At 37.6% G+C, this 18,124-nt stretch overlaps 3 protein-coding genes across 3 annotated transcripts in view; 1 reads left to right on the forward strand and 2 right to left on the reverse strand.

Annotated features, from left to right (window-relative positions):
- LOC108577394 overlaps positions 1 to 6,845 on the reverse strand; it is a 25,664-nt gene extending 18,819 nt beyond the window's left edge. Inside the window, exon 1 of the mRNA XM_017940538.1 lies at positions 6,666 to 6,845. The gene's annotated coding sequence lies outside the window, so the exon portion shown is untranslated. The remainder of the gene's footprint in view (positions 1 to 6,665) is intronic.
- A 5,300-nt stretch (positions 6,846 to 12,145) lies between these two features.
- LOC108577410 (protein SEC13 homolog) lies at positions 12,146 to 13,387 on the forward strand. Its single transcript, XM_017940556.1, has 3 exons — positions 12,146 to 12,494; positions 12,614 to 12,998; positions 13,069 to 13,387. The coding sequence occupies exons 1-3, from the start codon at positions 12,253 to 12,255 to the stop codon at positions 13,375 to 13,377; spliced, it is 936 nt and encodes a 311-aa protein (XP_017796045.1). The 5' UTR covers positions 12,146 to 12,252; the 3' UTR covers positions 13,378 to 13,387.
- Positions 13,388 to 13,709: 322 nt separating this feature from the next.
- Positions 13,710 to 18,124, reverse strand: part of LOC108577402 (helicase SKI2W) — a 5,154-nt gene continuing 739 nt past the window's right edge. Inside the window, exons 2-11 of the mRNA XM_017940547.1 lie at positions 17,753 to 18,062; positions 17,019 to 17,670; positions 16,725 to 16,956; positions 16,389 to 16,642; positions 16,164 to 16,311; positions 15,808 to 16,086; positions 14,810 to 15,720; positions 14,382 to 14,734; positions 14,126 to 14,304; positions 13,710 to 14,039 (exon numbers count right to left, since the gene is read on the reverse strand). Of these exons, the coding sequence (XP_017796036.1) occupies positions 13,710 to 14,039; positions 14,126 to 14,304; positions 14,382 to 14,734; positions 14,810 to 15,720; positions 15,808 to 16,086; positions 16,164 to 16,311; positions 16,389 to 16,642; positions 16,725 to 16,956; positions 17,019 to 17,670; positions 17,753 to 18,062 (3,648 nt within the window). The remainder of the gene's footprint in view (positions 14,040 to 14,125; positions 14,305 to 14,381; positions 14,735 to 14,809; positions 15,721 to 15,807; positions 16,087 to 16,163; positions 16,312 to 16,388; positions 16,643 to 16,724; positions 16,957 to 17,018; positions 17,671 to 17,752; positions 18,063 to 18,124) is intronic.

Genomic DNA, 18,124 nt, shown 5'->3' on the forward strand with positions numbered 1-18,124 from the left:
GAAGAAGAAGAAGCGAAAAAAAAAAAGAAGAGAAGAATACAGAGAGGCTGGAGAACAACAGCATGCAGAATGCTCGAACTCGTTCCTCGAGTCTCGTCCTGTGACGCAACAACGCGTTGTTCGAGCACGACCAGTGTGCTTTCTATTCGACGCGCGCCATTGTTGCTCTACGTTGAACGACGCCGTTTTGGAACGGGGACGAAGGAAAACTGGCCGTTTGAATGGCACAAAGCTTCGCGAACCTTTTCGCCAACGTAATACATACTCGTCGTATAAACGCGGAGGTCTACTCTGACGGTGTTCGACGTATGACACGGATCTCACGAGTGGAACTTTTAGTGGATTTTTAACGTTGCGAACACCTTGCAACCGAGCTTCTTTTTGAAGTTCCACGTGAAATTCGAATAGACGATGGAAAAAAGTGTATGTACCAGTCCCTGGAGGACGAAGAGGAAAGCATTGTGTGACGAAGTCCAGTTCGAACGAACGAACTACTATGAAATAAACGAGCCACGGAAATGCAAGGCTTCTCTCTCTCTCTTTCTCTCTCTCTCTCTCTCTCTCTCTCTCTACGTTTTCGAGTAAAAATCGCGTCTCTCTCTGGAACGAACGAACGAGGACGTCCCAATTTTCTGCGGCCGGATCTTCCCATGGGAAGCAGCCACGGAAAAAATTCGTCCTCGACGATGTTCTCGTTTGGTGCAATATCCGTGGATGTTTCTTTAGCGAACGAGGGAATATCCTTTTGAGGAGGTTTCCTGGTAAAGAGGATAGCTTTGGAGACTTTGTATTGGGAATATTTGTGAAACGGAATTGTTACGTGGTTTTAAGTTACTTTGGGCTTTTAATTGAGATTTTGTTTTTTTTTTTTTTAGAAAAATGGGATAAGTGGTAAATTTTAACCCTTTCACTGCTCTTGGCTCTGTTATTGGCGATTTTGAACACGCTTTCGCGTTAATTCAAGCCTCGAGTCTTCTTCTTCTTCGCGCACTTCCATCTTAACGTTTAAATTTATACGTGAAATTTTTATTTCGACACATTTTTGAAGATTTTTATGCGCGAAAGTAAAGGATCTTGCGGCTGGAGTATTGAAATCTGCCGCAGCGAAAGGGTTAAGGGTTGTAATTGAAGATCAAACAAATTTCGTGATACGTAAACGTTGGATATTTTCTAAAAGAGAAATTGAACGGTATAGAGGAATCTTATCCGGCTTAGAAATATCTGAAAAATTCGGTGTTTTCTCGACAAATGTTTCACTGCTAGAAAAATGTAACGATGTCTCGTTACTTTTGAAGCAGACCACGAAGTCTCATTATTTCTCAAACAGACCACGTACACATTCGCGAATCAACTGACCAGTAGCCAACGACTTCGCCTAGTCTCCACTGATGGAAACAGTGGCACAAAGAGTTTCCAATAGCGTGACACGAAGAAGGCAACCGTGGTTCTTCTCAAAGAAACCGTTTATCCTCCTTTGTGCGATCGGTCGACGATCATTAAACACGCGGATATGCGTCCCCCACGAGTTTCCCCTAGAAAAGAGATTGGATCCTCCGCAGAGAACGTCAATAACGCGTGGTTTAATTGCGTCGAACTTTCCCTTATTCGTTGGAACCCTTATCGAGGCGGAAAATATTCGCGAACGAGGTTCTTCTTCAAGTTTTATACAGGACCGTTCAAATGTTCTATTCAGGATGTTTTATACAGAGCGATTACTCATTTTTTTTTAGTGAAATAGAAGTTACAAGATGGATATACAATTTAGCGATTAATTTTTGCGATGGACGAGAGTTCGATGAATTTTGGGTGGAATTTCTCTGACAATTTTTCTGCAAGTGATACAAACTGATTTTGATGAAACTTTGCACAGTTGTTTTTGTTGGATCTATCTAAGAATTTTGCAGTATTCTATCGATCCTACTTTTCTACCCTTTTTATCTAAGTCATGATTTATATTTATCCGTAGAAAAAAATTTAGAAAATCTAAGTTCTTTATAAAAATTAAATCTCCCCTCTTTTTCAAAAATATGAATTCTTCTTCAGATGAACGAAGGCTTGTAAATTAATTTTAACAAATTACCGGCTTGTGTCTCAAATTAATCTCAAATTAATTATTCTAAGTACTGAAACAATTTCCATATGGAATAAACAATCCAAAATGCTTTAAAACACCACCGTAATCGATCAAACGAACACTCGAAAGAACAAAAACCTCCAACGTTGCTCCAATGCTTATCGTTTCTAAAATAAGCTACTCCGAAGACAATCACTTCAATTCTTGAACCTGTAACTAAAAGAACTTCCACGAATATAATCTCGTTACATTTGCAACAAACCACGTACACATATCGATCACGAGGGAAGAGAATCACGGCTAAGCAATGAAAATTCCTGCAGTTTTTCGAGGGCAATGCAAACGCCACTCGACGAGTAAAATCGAACGAGTTGGCTTGAGACAACAATCGGCGGGGAAATATTCCTCGCTAATGATACAGGCGAAAGAAGTATCCGATCGGAGAAACATTCTATTTACCATGAAAACGAATCGCGAAGGGTGTTTTTTAACAGGATTCGAACGAAGCTTCAAGGTGGTCGGCAGAAATTCATGCAAATGAGAGAGTAATTCGATAGCCGAACGATTTACTGGCTTTTCTCTCTCTCCCCTTCTATCTGTCCTGACGAATATCGATTACGATTATTTACAGAGTTCCAGTTGCTCGATACAGGTAGTTCGGGATAATTAGAGTGGCGTTTTTTCAACGATTTCACGCAAACGAGTGAAACGCGCGTTCGTTTTACGAATTAATGAAAAAAACGACGAAATCGAACGGAGTGTCGCGAACGATGATTGAAAGACACAATTTCAGATGACAACGAAGTGTGATATTCTATTACAATATCAAGTGTGATATTCTATTTCGGAAAAAGCAACGCGAAATTATAGAAAACCGACGAAAGCCACTGTAATCCGTTCACAAGCATCGATTCGCATTACCGGGCGCTGCAATTGCTTCAAAATTGCAATCATGGTGCGTTTTGTTGTCCCCGAGCCCGCTTCCGTGAGCACACATTGTAATTCCAGATGCGATGATCATAAATACCGCGCCTGAACCGAAGCCACCCTTCGATAAGGGGAATAATAGTTTCGAAATGGAAGTAGAATTTTCTTTTAAACGACGTGGACAATTCTTTGTGACGCTCTCTATTCGATTGTCGAAGTGTCAGAAATTCTACTAAAAATAATTCCTTCTATTCGTCGAAAGAGCATTTTCTTTAAACGACGGAAACAATTATTCGTGACACTCTCTATTCGATTGTCGAAGTGTCAGAAATTCTACTGAAAATAGTATCCTTCATTTCTAGAAACCGACCATTCTTTAAACGGCGGAAACAATTGTTCGTGACACTGTTCGATGATAAAAACGTCGGAAATTCGACTGAAGGTAATTATCGTTGCAATGATAAGCTTGAAAGTAGAATAATCGACTAAAAACGGGATTAGGACTTCGTTGAAATAATAAAGGCACAATTCCACGTGGCATGATTCGCGGATAAAAATTCTGCTAACGATTATAAATGGTTCAATTGTACAATTCGAAGCTGAATGATCGATACGCCTTCGCAGTACAATTCTCGCGTCGCGAAGAATTAGCATCCTTGACGAGAACATTTTGCAGCAACAATGCAACGCTCGTCATTCCCTCCACGTAGGATCTAGTCGCAACTCTGAACGCCCTCCTCGCTTCAAAGATTACATTCGCCATTGAGCACAGCATCGATTCTGCGGCCTTAACAAAAGACGCACGTAATCGTTTGCCACAAGGGGGAATGCAAAGAAAGCAAGGGACAATTAATACACGGGGCACATCGTCTAGCAGAGACACATACACAATACGTGGAGCATCGAATGCGTGAAAGAAAAAAAAATCTATTCCATCCTGTGTATACTCTTCGGTGAATTTCAGACGACAAAAGAAAAAATAGGAGAAAAATTCGTAGTTCGTTGCTGGAAGAAACAGCTTAGGCAATATTTCGCGTCCGTTCGGGGATTCCCCTTAACACTTCAACGCTCGTGTCTCGCGTGCATAACTGTGAATAAAAATATAATAAGATAAATAAATAAATAACTAATTCTTCGATATATGGAGTTTCGTTTAATTATCTTCTTTCACTTTTTATGTCCCGTCGTTCTTTTTATTAAGGCGGAAACGTATGTTACGGTATTGTAAATAATAGAAAATTTATTAATATTAATTGTATCCTAGACGTGTAGAAATCAATTTTCTGTTATTTATAATACTGTAACTTACGTTTCTGCCTTGATAGAAAATATATTAATATTAATATAGATAAATTATTGAAATTTATACGCCTGAGAAGTAATAAAAAGAGGAACTAAAGTTGATTATATTTGGCGCATCAAATTGAGAAAAATGTGAGCGCTAAAGGGTTAAGTCTCACCCCTTTTCCTTCTCGCAAGTAATTCCCCTATTAGCAAAAAATGAACGTACAAGTTGTCAACGCGATTCAAGCTCGGCCAAATTTTTTTCAAAAATACACACATCGCACCGGAAGAACCAACATTCCAGAATTGCCATTGAGAACAGCCTTGTGCTCTTTATCTCCAACGAATTGCTTTTTCGGCGCAACCGTGATCACGTGTACAATTAACGTTCGACTTGATTCTTTTACGACCTCGCCGATATCGTTTCCATCGACTCTACACACACTACACCCGTAGAAATTGCATTCTCGACGTTTTAGAAAGTGCACGCACAAATGGACATGTAGCAAAGTGGATTTCACAAGAATTAATTGACTCGGTAATGCACACAGCTCGTTGCGTGGACCTTTTTCTATACTCGCCGCATCGATTTAAAAACACCGCTCGATCCGTTTGAATTTCACGCGTGTGTACGCGAGAAAACGAGTCTGAGTGTGATCGCCAAGCGGCAGTTTCACCGTTTGTAATTTCTTCGACGTGTAATGTAAGATCCGAGGCGGATCAGCTGGATGAATGGGGAAATGAAAAAAAAAAAAAGAAAAGGGAAGGATGATAAATAAATGGGGAAAATCGCGAGCACGTGACTCCAGGCTTATCCGGAGCGCGCTTTTCTTTTTTTTTTTCGACGCCACAGAGCAAGAAACGGTGTAATTGCAGCGACGCGGGATAACGAATGAAAATAGCCAAAGGTTAATTTCATTTTCAGCTTGGATACCCTTAATTCATTGTGCCGGGGAATATTTATGCGACGATATCAGTGTACCGTGCTCGAAATAATGAGGTGTTTCGTGATTTTTTTTCTTTCTCTTTCTGCAAGGGATGCTGTGTACGCGAGAACATTGTCGTATCTTTTTGATCTGCTGAGTTCATGGGAACGATCGAATTGTTGAGAATTTAACCCTTTCGTGGCCAGTGGAACGTACACGTCCCACTTGAGTACTCGAACGAGAATTCATTTCAATTTCGGTAGATAAATAGGAAATTCTTTGGAATAAAAGCGATTCGGTTAGACGATCTAAGAGAAATCTTTTTTTTTTTTAATGATTATAACGATTGCAACGGAGAATTCTCTTCTTTATTTCACTTTTGTTACATTAGTCGAAGGATTGTTTAAGTAACTGTTCTCTTACGTTAACCGTAAATTATGAAAATTCAAATAGAGCTAGTTGGAAATAACATTTTTTAAGTAACATAAACGAACGAATTTAACTATTATAGATTAAAATAAAAAATTATCTAACGATTCTAACGTGTTCTATTAATAATAGAATCGTTTAAATATCACGTGCACAATGCACAAATTATGAAAATTAAAAAAAAGAACAACTTTGCTAGCTTAGAAAAATGTTACTTTAATTAGAGTAGCATGAGCAGTTCGTTCGTCTCTCTGATTCGTTGGTACTGATAATAGAATAATTAAAACAAAATTTTATTCAACCTCCGAAGGAGCACGTCGTGAGGTAAATCTTTCAAACAGCGCATAGGGAAAATGAAAATTTCAACGGAATACGGGAGGATTTTCATCTGAATATTTATCAGATGGATGGTTAAAAAATTGCGAGGCTCGAACGTGGAGAGAGAGAGAGAGAGAGAGAAAGCAAGGAATTCCAGCTGGAAGCATAATGCAAACTTGATGGACATCACGCGGACGAAGTCAGCGTTTCCCCGAGACAGGGCTGAGTTTTCCGCGCGCGCGATGAAAATTCATCAAGCTCTAGCCGGGGCATTTTTAATCAACCAGAATAAGAAGATGCTTAAACACACATATACACGCCGCGGATCGCACAAGTGCTCGCAAAAGTGCCCTGTACACTCGACACAGAAAGAAGAATTTTCTCCCGCGTCGTAAATAAAACAGCGAATAAACCGCAGCGAAGGAGATCCGTCCATCAAAACTGAACGGGGATCTATCACGGAATATCGCGTCTTTATCTTTCGGATCTTAAACGATCGTAAAACTCCTCTGCAAGAATACAAAGAACAAAATAAATAACACGGAAGCACAAAAAACAAATCTAACCTAAAAAAAAATATGTATAAACTCTGGAGAAAGAAAGAAATTGAAATCGAACGAATGTGAATTTGTCGCGAAGCACAGGGCACTTTGCGAACGGAAAAAATTGACTTGTTGAAAATAGATAAAAAATTCCATCGTACTCACCTCGATTTTTCTGTTAATTCACACGCGTGGAGACGTGCAAAACCACGATTAATCCTGTTGTTGACTCTGTTGCTAAACTGCGTTCGACGATTTTCCCTCGCAAAAATATCGAACACTGTTCACGTCGAAAATCGTTAATCGTTAATCGATCAAGTTGATCGCGTTCCCACTGTATGCCAATCGTGTTCTACGTGATGATAAAGAAACTAAGAGACTCGCGATGGTGAGAAGTTGTAGATTCGAAATTGCGGTACCGCTCGCAGGTAACGCGCCTTTCGCCGTTCAGTCCGCGCCGAATGACGTTCGTACACTGTCCTGGCTCGGTGCGTTCGGCGGAGCCGGCCTCGTATGATGACCCCCTTCTAGAATTCTACGGCCCTGTCGATGTACGCCAGCCTCTGGACACCGGCGAAACACCGGCAAACGAGCAACGAACATCATTCTGGATACAATCGTTCATGTGGAGAATTTTTTTTCCGCTGCAATTGTTAGGTTAGGTTCGTTGGAATCTGAATTTTCAATTGCAGTATTTTTTTGTTTTTCCTTTGTTTCGGTCACACGGTAAGAAACTTTTATTCAGTTGCCATGCATTTTTTGTTCCCTCTCGTTTTCCTGATTGTATACTGTAGCTTTACTTTTTTCAGGTAATTTTTATATTTGTATTTTTGTAAGATTTCGTTTCGGTGGTTTTACTGAAGATCTCTTGGAGAATATCTTTGGCTGGATATCGTGTTAGGTTAGGTTTGTAGGAATTTGAATTTTCAATTGAATAAAATTTTTCTGGTTACACGAAACGAAACTTTTATTCAGTTTTCATACTTTTCTCTCTCTCTCTTTTTCCTAGTTGTACACTGTAGCTTTATATTTTTCTTTTTTCAGGTACATTTTACACACGTATTTATTTGGGGTTTCATATTTTTTCGTGGACGTTTTTCCAACAAAAAATTTTACCGTTCTCAAAACGCCAGGAAAATCTAGTTATCGGTGGAGTTTGTTACTTTTGGAATTTATATAGCTTTTTTATTTTCGCCTTTGAATTCGTTCGCGTGTATGTTTTATCTGTGAAATTGAGATTTTCGAAATAAACCCCGTCAGGAATGATGTGTCAACGTAACTGTGAATTTGTGTGCCTCGCTCGTTGAGAGCATTACAGCCCATTTAATACTTTTAACTCGAACAAACTCCCGATTGAAATTTAAACATTATTTACAGCCACCGACAGTATCTCGCGGAGGAAAAAAAAACATCCATCAAACGGCACGACGATCTCTTTTATTTCATTCATTACGCGAAACAAATTGACGCTGTAATGCAACGAGCCATCTGAGGTATCGATCACGCGACCAGTTTCTATATCAGACAGGTGAACTGTGATCACCTATGGATCAACGACGATGCATTCGTAACTGCCTCGAAATATCGATCATGCGAGCATATCTCTATCATGCAGACGAACTGCGTACATCCATAGATCAACAGATTCTGTCTCTCTCTCTCTCTCTCTCTCTCTCTCTCTCTCTCTCTCTCCCTGTTTTCAACTCGTTTCGCGCTTGAATTCAGCCAGTAGCATGGCCAGGGAAACGTAAAAATTGATGATGTTACGTTCGATGCTTACATTTCAATAACAGATGAAACGGACCATCGATCAACCAGATGACCCAAAACCATCTAGAATTACTTTATGTCGCAGTCAACGGCCTTTTGGCCGAGTCTCATTGCTTTCTGTATTGTAACGATGAACAGTATGTCCCTCCTCCCTCCCCCAGTTGTGTTCTTTACTAGTTCTTCTTTCTCCTCTCTTCTCTTTTTTTTTTTATTCAAAGAACAGTCGGTGTAATTCACAACGGGGGAACCCTGGGAAAAATTCATGTTGGCTCTTCACAGACACGTACGCAATTCGATTCTGGAACGTATTGCTCCTCGAACTTTACGGTACTCCTGTAGTATTACCTGTAGACACGAAAAAGTGCGGTTGTAGCGCGGCTGCATCCGCAGAGAGGAGAGAGCCTGGCGTGCATTTGATGCAGAGAAAGAGAGAGAGAGAGAGAGAGAGAGAAATAGAAGTGCGCACACACCCATCTTTCTTACCTTCCATTTTTCTCAACGAAAGGATCCGGTGTAATTCTAGCGCGCACACTGAAAATTAATGTGGTTCTGGCTGGTACGCGCGGAATTCGATCCGGCAACGACCCGCTTCTTCACCTTTACGGTACTCGCGTTATCCCGGCTACACTACGCCGCCACGGAAATATGCAGTGAACCGCGCCCGTTTCGCCAACGCTTCTGGTTGCTCTCTCTCGTTCGTTCATCGTACAAACGGAAACGGCATTGTTCGGTTAACGTAAACGTTCCTTAACTGCAAAGCTTCCTCTCTCTCTCCCTCTTTCTCTCTCTCTCTCTATATATATATGTATATGTGTCTCTCTCCCTCTCTCTTTGTCTCCTCTTCTCTGCGCGTTCCAGACTGCGCTGAAATGATAGAAACACACGTCTTAGAATTTTTCTATCTTCATTCATTCCTTTTTGGCACTCTTTCAAGAGACATTTCGAAGAGAAGCCTAAAGATTTACCAGCATACTAGCTAAATACGAGCTTGAACTCTTACGGTTTTATATAACCCATGAAAAAGTGTAACACCTGCTGAGAGCGGTAAATACCGGGCCATGGAAGGTTGGAGGCGCTTTGAAGCTGGAATTAAAAAGGTCCTGTGTGTTTAAGCTCTTTCTTTCCCTTTTTTTTTTTTGCGAGCGCGTAGCCAAAGCGTGGTAATATTGAAATGTAACTGAGAAACGGGTCTGCTTTGTTAATAGTAAAAAATAGAAGCGTATATCTCAATTGGTGTGTTTTAATGAAAATTTCATTTCGAGGGTCAAATTGTGTACAGAATTATTCAGGTTCTGCGATGAAAGGTTTTTTTTTAAATCAAACTGACTGAATAATCGATTGCCTGATCGAGAAAGAAAAAACGTTCTCGAAGGAACGACAAATAAAAATGGTTTACAAAGTTACGTTGTAACGACTATTTGACTTCGTGCATAAGTTATGAATCGAGTTGTAAAGTCTTCTCTGTAGAATGTGTTCATAATTTACGTTCAATCAACTGTGAGAGTCTGAAACGTTGCACTATATGTGCATGAAATTTATTTCACAGCATTCCAGGTGGAGATGCGCCCCGGATAGACGTACAGACGCGAATGTTACCAATTTAGAGAAGTAGGAAAGTACAGAGAGATGGAGAAAGAGAGAGAGAGAGAGAGAGAGACTGTTCAAGTTGTGTGCTGTTCCAACATTCCTAGGTGGCCCCGAGGCGCTAAACGGAGTACCGTCATCGTGAGGAAAGGCCCAGTGACCGACATTCCCCTTTCCATTCTTCCTGATACATACTCCTTCGCCCGGATCTTGCCGCGATACCAGCGTGTACGCGGCGACGACCTGTAGCGAGTATCGTAACCGGAACCTCTGAAACCTTCGCCCTGAATTTCCGTACGGACTAGCCGCACACTCACATGGCGAGCACGAGGTCAAATTTTTCGGTTATCAAGCTAACCAACATTGAGAAAAGAACAGTAGCCATCCTCGTTACCGATACTCGAGTTTCTTCTTCACCAATAACGACGTTCTACAATTTTCTTTGTGATTTTCCAAACAAATATAAAGGACGCTGAAAAAAATTTTTGCCTAAATTAAGTGTTCTTATAATTTTTAGGAAATCGAATGATCGAAGTGAGGTTATGAATGAATTATAAGTTGCACTAACGGTTGTTTTTCTCGCTTCTCTTTTATATTATTGAAAGTACCTCGTGTTATTTAAACGAAATGAATCGGTGGCTCTGCGTTGTGAATCATTCGCTGAAACTGTGAGCATCGTTTTTTGAGAGTCCTGTATAGAGTTACAACGTTATGTGTCTTTTATGATCCGTCCGTAAAAGTCGGAAAGTAGAGACCTACATTTTCATTGGTGTCCTAACGAAAATAGGAATAATGCAATTTTAATAAGCGATTACTACTTTTAACGCTTTCATCTCGTTCCAAGTTGAAAGAAGGAGCAACGCGACAAAGCCGTAAAAGCCGAGTGTAGCGTCACATAGGCATATTAGCGGTGCATGTTAGTTTCTTTCTGGCGAATCAGGAAAAGTTCATGAATGCATTTCGTATATTCTACACCTGCGCCAGGGACGAATAGGAGACTAGCAAGACCCTGGAACAATATGTTCTCCTTAGTTTCCAGCATAAATATAATTACCACGGCGAAGAATGTAAATAATGGAAAATAACTTGGATAATAACACAGAATTATTAGTAGCGGGCTCGTTAAACCATGACGAAAGTTTCCTTACGAAACATCGTGTGCCACGGTGCACGTTCCATTTTCCAACGTATGCCACTCATACATTCTCTTCTTGTTGGGTACACAATCGGAAGTTATTGCAGCGCGAAAGATCAACATAAGGAAGCGGAACTATCATATTCGTTTCTTCTTCCGTCGGTTACTCCACCTAACTCACCAAGGGATCAACGTTCTGTCTACTGCCCAATCGATAAACAATTCCAGTCGTGATTTTATTGCCGTCTGTAGGGGTGAACGTAATTAGCAGGAACAGTAATCGTCACTGGACCGTGTAGTACATTGAAAATTTTATAGCCCCCTACAGCGTTACATGTCACGTGCACACATATGCATATATGCACGAAAGTACGTACACAATGTATAGGTGTGTGTCTAGGGAACGGTATATCAATTATCCATCTTATCAACAGAACGCCAGAAGCCTTGTCATTATCGGCATGCCGGGAGGGACAAGCTGGCACGAACGTTTCGTGTTATGTTGCACCGAAGTTTCGTGAATTACGACAAACTAATAACATTTGTGTGCGTTAGACCTGCTACACATGGTATATGTGTTACAGGCAACGTGTTTCCGGTAACGCTTCGGTGACTTAAGTTAGGATCAGTTAACGACGGACGATGTTCAGATATCCGTAAAACCATGCATTAGATCGATGTAATTTATGCTAAAATGGGGTCGTAATTGCTTCGAAAATATTCTTTAATTAAATTGTAATGCGATTAAATTACTCCAATTAGGTAATAAAGTGAATTCGTTACAGTTGTTAATGATAACAGCATATACGATATAACAAGTAATTTTATATATGGATTTATTCAAGTTTAAATAAAGAACAATAATGTATATGTGCCTTGCAATCTAATATTATAAGGAATAGTATAGCCGTTGTATTTTAACAAGAAAAATATTGCATGCATATTTTTATTCTTTAAAATATTTTTAATGAACGTTAGTTTTTATTATTCGGAGATAGTAAACGAATATCGTACGCATAATTTGACTCAATAATGTTGAAATGAAAAGTTTATGTTTAATTTAACTGTTGTATAATATAACGGCACTGACATTTACGCGCAAATTGCGCAAAGCAGCTATGCGTTAACCGCTAGTGCGCATATGCTTCCACGTAAGTGACAGACAGTGGACAACATAACCTCTTTGAGCTTGTAGTTGCACGTTAGTTTGGTTGTAATTTTTAAAACATTGTTGTAAAAATTTAAGTGAAAAGTGTCGTAAAAATGGTATCTGTCTTGAATACGGTTGATACCGGTCATGAAGACATGATTCATGACGCGGAAATGGATTACTATGGTTTGAGGTTAGCAACTTGCTCCAGTGACAATTCGGTAAAAATTTTTGATTTAAAAAACGGATCACAAAGTTTAGTAGCCGATTTGAAGGGACACGTTGGACCCGTATGGCAAGTTGCTTGGGCACATCCCAAATTTGGAAACCTTTTAGCATCTTGCAGTTATGATCGGTATATTACTATCTGTTGAAGTTCAATAATGTTTGATGTATTGTTCTTAGTACAAATTACATTGCAAATCAAATGGTTTATTTTGTTTTAAAGTGATTTGATATTATTTTTTATGATAGAAAAGTAATTATTTGGAAGGAACTTGGAGAATGGACCAAGATTTATGAACATACTGGACATGATTCCTCTGTTAATTCTGTAGCTTGGGCACCACATGAATTTGGCTTGATTTTAGCCTGTGGTAGCTCTGATGGTTCAGTATCTATACTTACTAATAATGGAGACACATGGGATACACAGAAAATTACAAATGCCCATACCATTGGATGTAATGCTGTAAGTTGGTGTCCTGCTATTGAGCCCAGCTTTGATGGCAGTGGAACACAAAGAAATGGACCAGTAAAGAGATTAGCCACAGGAGGTTGTGACTACTTAGTTAAAATTTGGAAAGAAGAAGGTGATAGGTGGATTGAAGAAGATAAACTTGAAGCACACAGTGATTGGGTAAAACATTTATTATTTTTCAAGTTTAGAGATGTAAGTTAAAGAAATATAACAATTCTGTTTCTTTCAGGTAAGGGATGTTGCATGGGCACCTGCAGTTGGTCCATCCAAAGCTGCTTTAGCTTCTTGTTCCCAAGATCGTCGTGTAATTGTATGGACCTCTAATGATTATACCAGTTGGACACCAACAATCCTCAATGTCTTTAATGATGTCATTTGGAATGTTAGTTGGTCGTTAACTGGAGGTATTTTAGCTGTAAGTGGTGGGGATAATAAAGTATCCCTTTGGCGTGAAAATACAGAAGGACAGTGGACATGCATTTCTGAGACAAATAAAGGTCAAGGAAATCTTAATAACACAGATCAGCGTGCATTGTAATATCTGAAAATAAAATATAGGCTAATACTTTTTACCAATAAGCATTTGTAAAATAAAAGATTGTTCAACATTAATAGTAATTTTATTCCGTTTGTACTCTTATCATATATTTATACATAAAGAAATATAATTTACAAGACAAAATTAAATTTCCGTACTTTACATTGATGGTAAAGAATAATTATACCATACATTTTTTTTAACAACGTGTGCTTAACAAACAGTTATTAAAATTATAAAAATATAGATATCTTTCGTCGATCAAAATTACGAATATTCTAAACGTTTATACACATACAAATAAATTACTGTACATAGGTTTTGTTAACTGATTAATTCTGTGTATACAATGATGCTGTGAAAACAATATCTCTCTTAATGGCAGTAGAAGCTTCTTCCATCTTTGTCTTTAAAACGGGATCGCCTATTGTGGTCGCTGCATTTTTAACATCTCGCAATATTTCACTTAATTGTTGAATACATCGTACTATGATTCCTTCTTGTACGTCTGTCTTCTCCATGATTTCGGCAAATGATTTTGCTTGTGCCCAATCATAAACTACTTCTACTAAACCAAAGTTCAGTGGTTGTAGCGTTGATAGCTTATATTGATTTTCTAAACTTTCAAATTCAGCATGTATTACCTTTAGTACTTCACAACTCTGCAATAGAAAAATATATAAATATTTTAGCGAACGTAATATTTTAGATAAAGTAAATCCTTAGATTGTATTAAAAACTAGTATACCCTTTTTAATTCTGCTGTTAGATTTGGTTCAACATCCGTCCGTTGTTGAAATACTAAAGTAGACAATAAGGCCGCTATTTCAGCTGGCTCAAGTACAGTTAATACATTTTTAAGAATAAGTTCTGTGATTAACAATTCGTTACTTCCCATTTGTAAAGCTACTCGACCTTTTAATGCAACTGTAAAATATCATATAAAAGTATTATACATTGTTATCCTGTATCATTGGTCTTTGTAAATGAATCGAAGTACAAACCTCTTTCGTCATTATCTATATATCCCAAATCACTAAGAAGAGCAACAGCATTTGTGTACTCGGGATATAAACTCAATCCTTCATCGCTAAGTTTCTGCTGAAGTTTATTTTTCTTATTCTCCAACTCATTTCGTTCAAATACAACTTCGAATTGCTCTTCAAAATTTAATAGTTCCGTGCACTTCGTGTCATGCACAGCTTTCTTTAAATCGAGCAAAAGCTGAATGTTGTCATCGAAATTTAATTTCATCTCTACATATGGTTGTAAGATAGAAGAATCGCGAGAAGCATTAAGAGATAATGTCATTAATTCTTGTAGGGCTATTTGACAAGTTTGGCTAGGAGGGTCGTTTCTAAAAAAAAAAGTTCATTTAAATATTGTATAACCTATAGAGCAGATGCGTTTGATTTAAATTAATTTGCCTTACTTGAATCTTAATATTTGTCTCTTTTCCCAATTTGCTAGAATCAAATTACAATCTATTTTGATTTGACAATTTGTTATTTCTAATATATTCCACGCAGCTATAGTCAACACTTCATCTGATGGAACTCCAACTGGTACAAACAGTTCTTTTTTTGTTAGAGCAACAATATCGTACCATTTATCTGATTCCTTAAACTTCTGATTTTTTACTTCTGATTGTTTCTCTTCAGTAGATTTTGGTACCTCGGCATTTTTAAGAATTAACACCCTGTAGTGCACACTACCTTTACTCTGAACAGTGCTCAATAACAAAGCCAATTTATTATAATGATTTTCGAAAGATATTAACAAAATTCTACCGGGTGTTAAACATTTTACTGCCTTTTTCTGTCTCTCGCATATGGTAGGTTTCAAATACTTGAGGTATTCTAGATATTCAGTAGCCACTTTATAAAAATTGGACAGTTTTTTCTGTAGATCAGTTAGAGGTGGTAAATTACATAGATCATTTTCTACTTTTTCCAATTCGGTTTTGTAAGCACTTTGTTTCAAAGTTACTGGCAATTCTTTAAAGGAACGTCTTATCATTGCTTCAACCGTTACCGATTCGTTTAGCCTTCGAAGATTTAATACCATGGAATATGTTACTTTAAATTTGGATTCCAAATTTTGAGCTTGACCACACATCATATTTCTTAACTCATTAAAATGTGGCACAGATGTTCGACACATCACTATAACCATTCCAGCTGTATCGTGACCTCTGCGACCAGCTCGACCAGCCATTTGTATATATTCGGTAGGATAAAGTATCCGAAAATTATTACCATCGTATTTCCTAATAGAATCGAAGACTACAGTACGTGTTGGCATATTTACACCTATTGCAAATGTTTCTGTCGCAAATAGTAACTGTAAAATCATAAATATAAATATATTTAAACCCTCTAAAAAATTATTTACAAATTCACTAAAAAAAGGATATACTTTGAAGCTGACCTTTACTACTCCACTTTGAAAAAGCATTTCCACTATTTCTTTTAAAATAGGCAATATACCACTATGATGGATGCCAATTCCATTTTGTAATAATTCTTGCATCAAAAGTACCTGTGGCAATTGTCTATCAGTACCTTTTAAATGTCGAATATTATTTTGAAAGAAGACTCTAATAGTGTGCTTTTCAGTCTCACTTGTAAGATTGATATTTCTTAATAATACAGCACTCATATCACACCGCTTTCGTGATAACATGAATACGACAACAGGTAACATGTTCTAAAACAATGAATTTAGTCATTTATATACGTTTATTTAAATAATAAAAATTTGTTAAATACGAGTACTAATCGTACTTTGGCTTTTAAATGACTTATGAAAGCGTTCCACAATACTTGTTCCTGCTTAGGAGTCATTTTTTGTTGCTGTGGTTTCCTCCTAACTTGCTTCATATTTTTGGTGCTTGTATTTTTCGGTTCTTTTGCCTTTGTTGCGTTATACCAGCTGAAACAATATTTATAACAATATTGAAACATTTTAATTAAAAGTTTCAATTAAAGATAAAAAGAGGCAATGATTACCTATCTAATAGAAATTGATTGCGTTCATCCAGGACCAAAAATATGTCGTTTCTAGTAATACCATCAGTTCCAGTGTACAAATAATGTTGAAGCGGTACAGGTCGTTGTACAGTGCTTATTACGTACATTTTTTTCTTTTTAGTATGTCCGACCCAATCTGCAAATGTTAAAGGATTTGGCACAGTTGCTGATAACATTACTATTGTAACTGTTTGCGGTAAAAGGATTACAGTTTCTTCCCAAACATGACCACGCTAAAATAACATAGAGCAATAAAATGTATTAAAGTTAGGTGCATAATTAAAAAAAAACATGTAGCATTGAATGTTTATTTACCTCGTCATCATTAATATAATGCACTTCGTCAAATATAACAAATTCTAAATCTCTTAAAACTTCCGATGCACAGTACAACATGGATTGTAAAATTTCGATGGTCATGATGAGACACGAAGCTTTCTGGTTAATCTGTAGATCTCCCGTTAACAAACCTACGCTTTCGAATTTCTTTGTGAAATCTCGATACTTTTGATTTGAAAGCGCTTTTGTAGGAGACGTGTAAATCACCCTATAAGAAATAAATATGAATAACTAATGTTTAAATTTGATATTTAAAATGCCAGGTTTTACCTCGTCATGTGTTTCTGACTTAATGCAATTGCATACTCTGCTACCGTCGTTTTTCCAGCCGAGGTATGAGCGGTAACAAAAACGTCAGAGCCTTCTTCTAATTTAAGTATTGCTTGTTTCTGGAAAGTATCTAATTCATATGGAAAACTCATTGCTAGTTGAGGAATTCGTTTCTCAAAATCAGTTGCTGGAACAGACACATTTATTTGTTCTGCCCATTTTAATTTTGCAGTTTCAGCGCGTTTTTCCGAAATTTTTAGAACAGAAATATCTGTTTCTTCTAATAAAGGAGCAATTTTGTCAAATGACGATTCTTGAAAAGGTGAAAACGCAGTTTCAGTTTCTTCCTTTGTTTCTGTTGTTTCTGACTTCCAGAAATCAAGTTCATTTTTTTCTTCATTTACAATAGCCATTAAATTGATTTTGTCTGCTATAACTTCAATATCATTTCTTTCTGAGCCTGATGGTTCCTGTTCCTCCATTGTCCCTTCCTTTACAGTAAAATTGTCACTTTTAAATATTACACCAGCACTGAATCCTTTTGCTAATGTTCTTAAATTGTTTTCAAAGTCAATTTCCTCCATTGATGAATCTACTGTCATTTTTGGTTCATCAAAACCACCTGGCCAAAATGGAATATTACTAGTGTTTCCTGTAAAAAAATTTTATATTTTGTTTTATTCATAAAACATTAATAAAGTCCATATGATATTATGGAATTTTTTTTATCACACCTTTAATATAATGAGCAGTTGGTTCTGGTGCACGAGTCATAGACATTGAATTTTGTGCAGTTTCCCCTGTTGATTTTAAAACAACCTCATTCATATCTCCAAGCTTTCCAGTAATAGGATCACGGTCAAATTTTAATGTAGTCCCAAGTGGTGCTTGGTCAACATCAAAAAGTGATAAAAAATCAGGTTCTCTTGACCAATAACATTGTGTCTTGTCTACATGATATATTGGAAGATTGTCCAAACATTCAATATACTCTGTTAATTCAGTTTTAATATCAGGCCAAATAGGTGGAAATTCAAATTTTATCTGTGGAAAACAAATTGTTACAATAATTTATTGCAAAGTTTTCTCAAACATTTATTAAAGTA

Source organism: Habropoda laboriosa, unplaced genomic scaffold, assembly GCF_001263275.1.
Source record: "Habropoda laboriosa isolate 0110345459 unplaced genomic scaffold, ASM126327v1 scaffold648, whole genome shotgun sequence".
Classification (NCBI taxonomy): Eukaryota; Metazoa; Arthropoda; class Insecta; order Hymenoptera; family Apidae; genus Habropoda; species Habropoda laboriosa.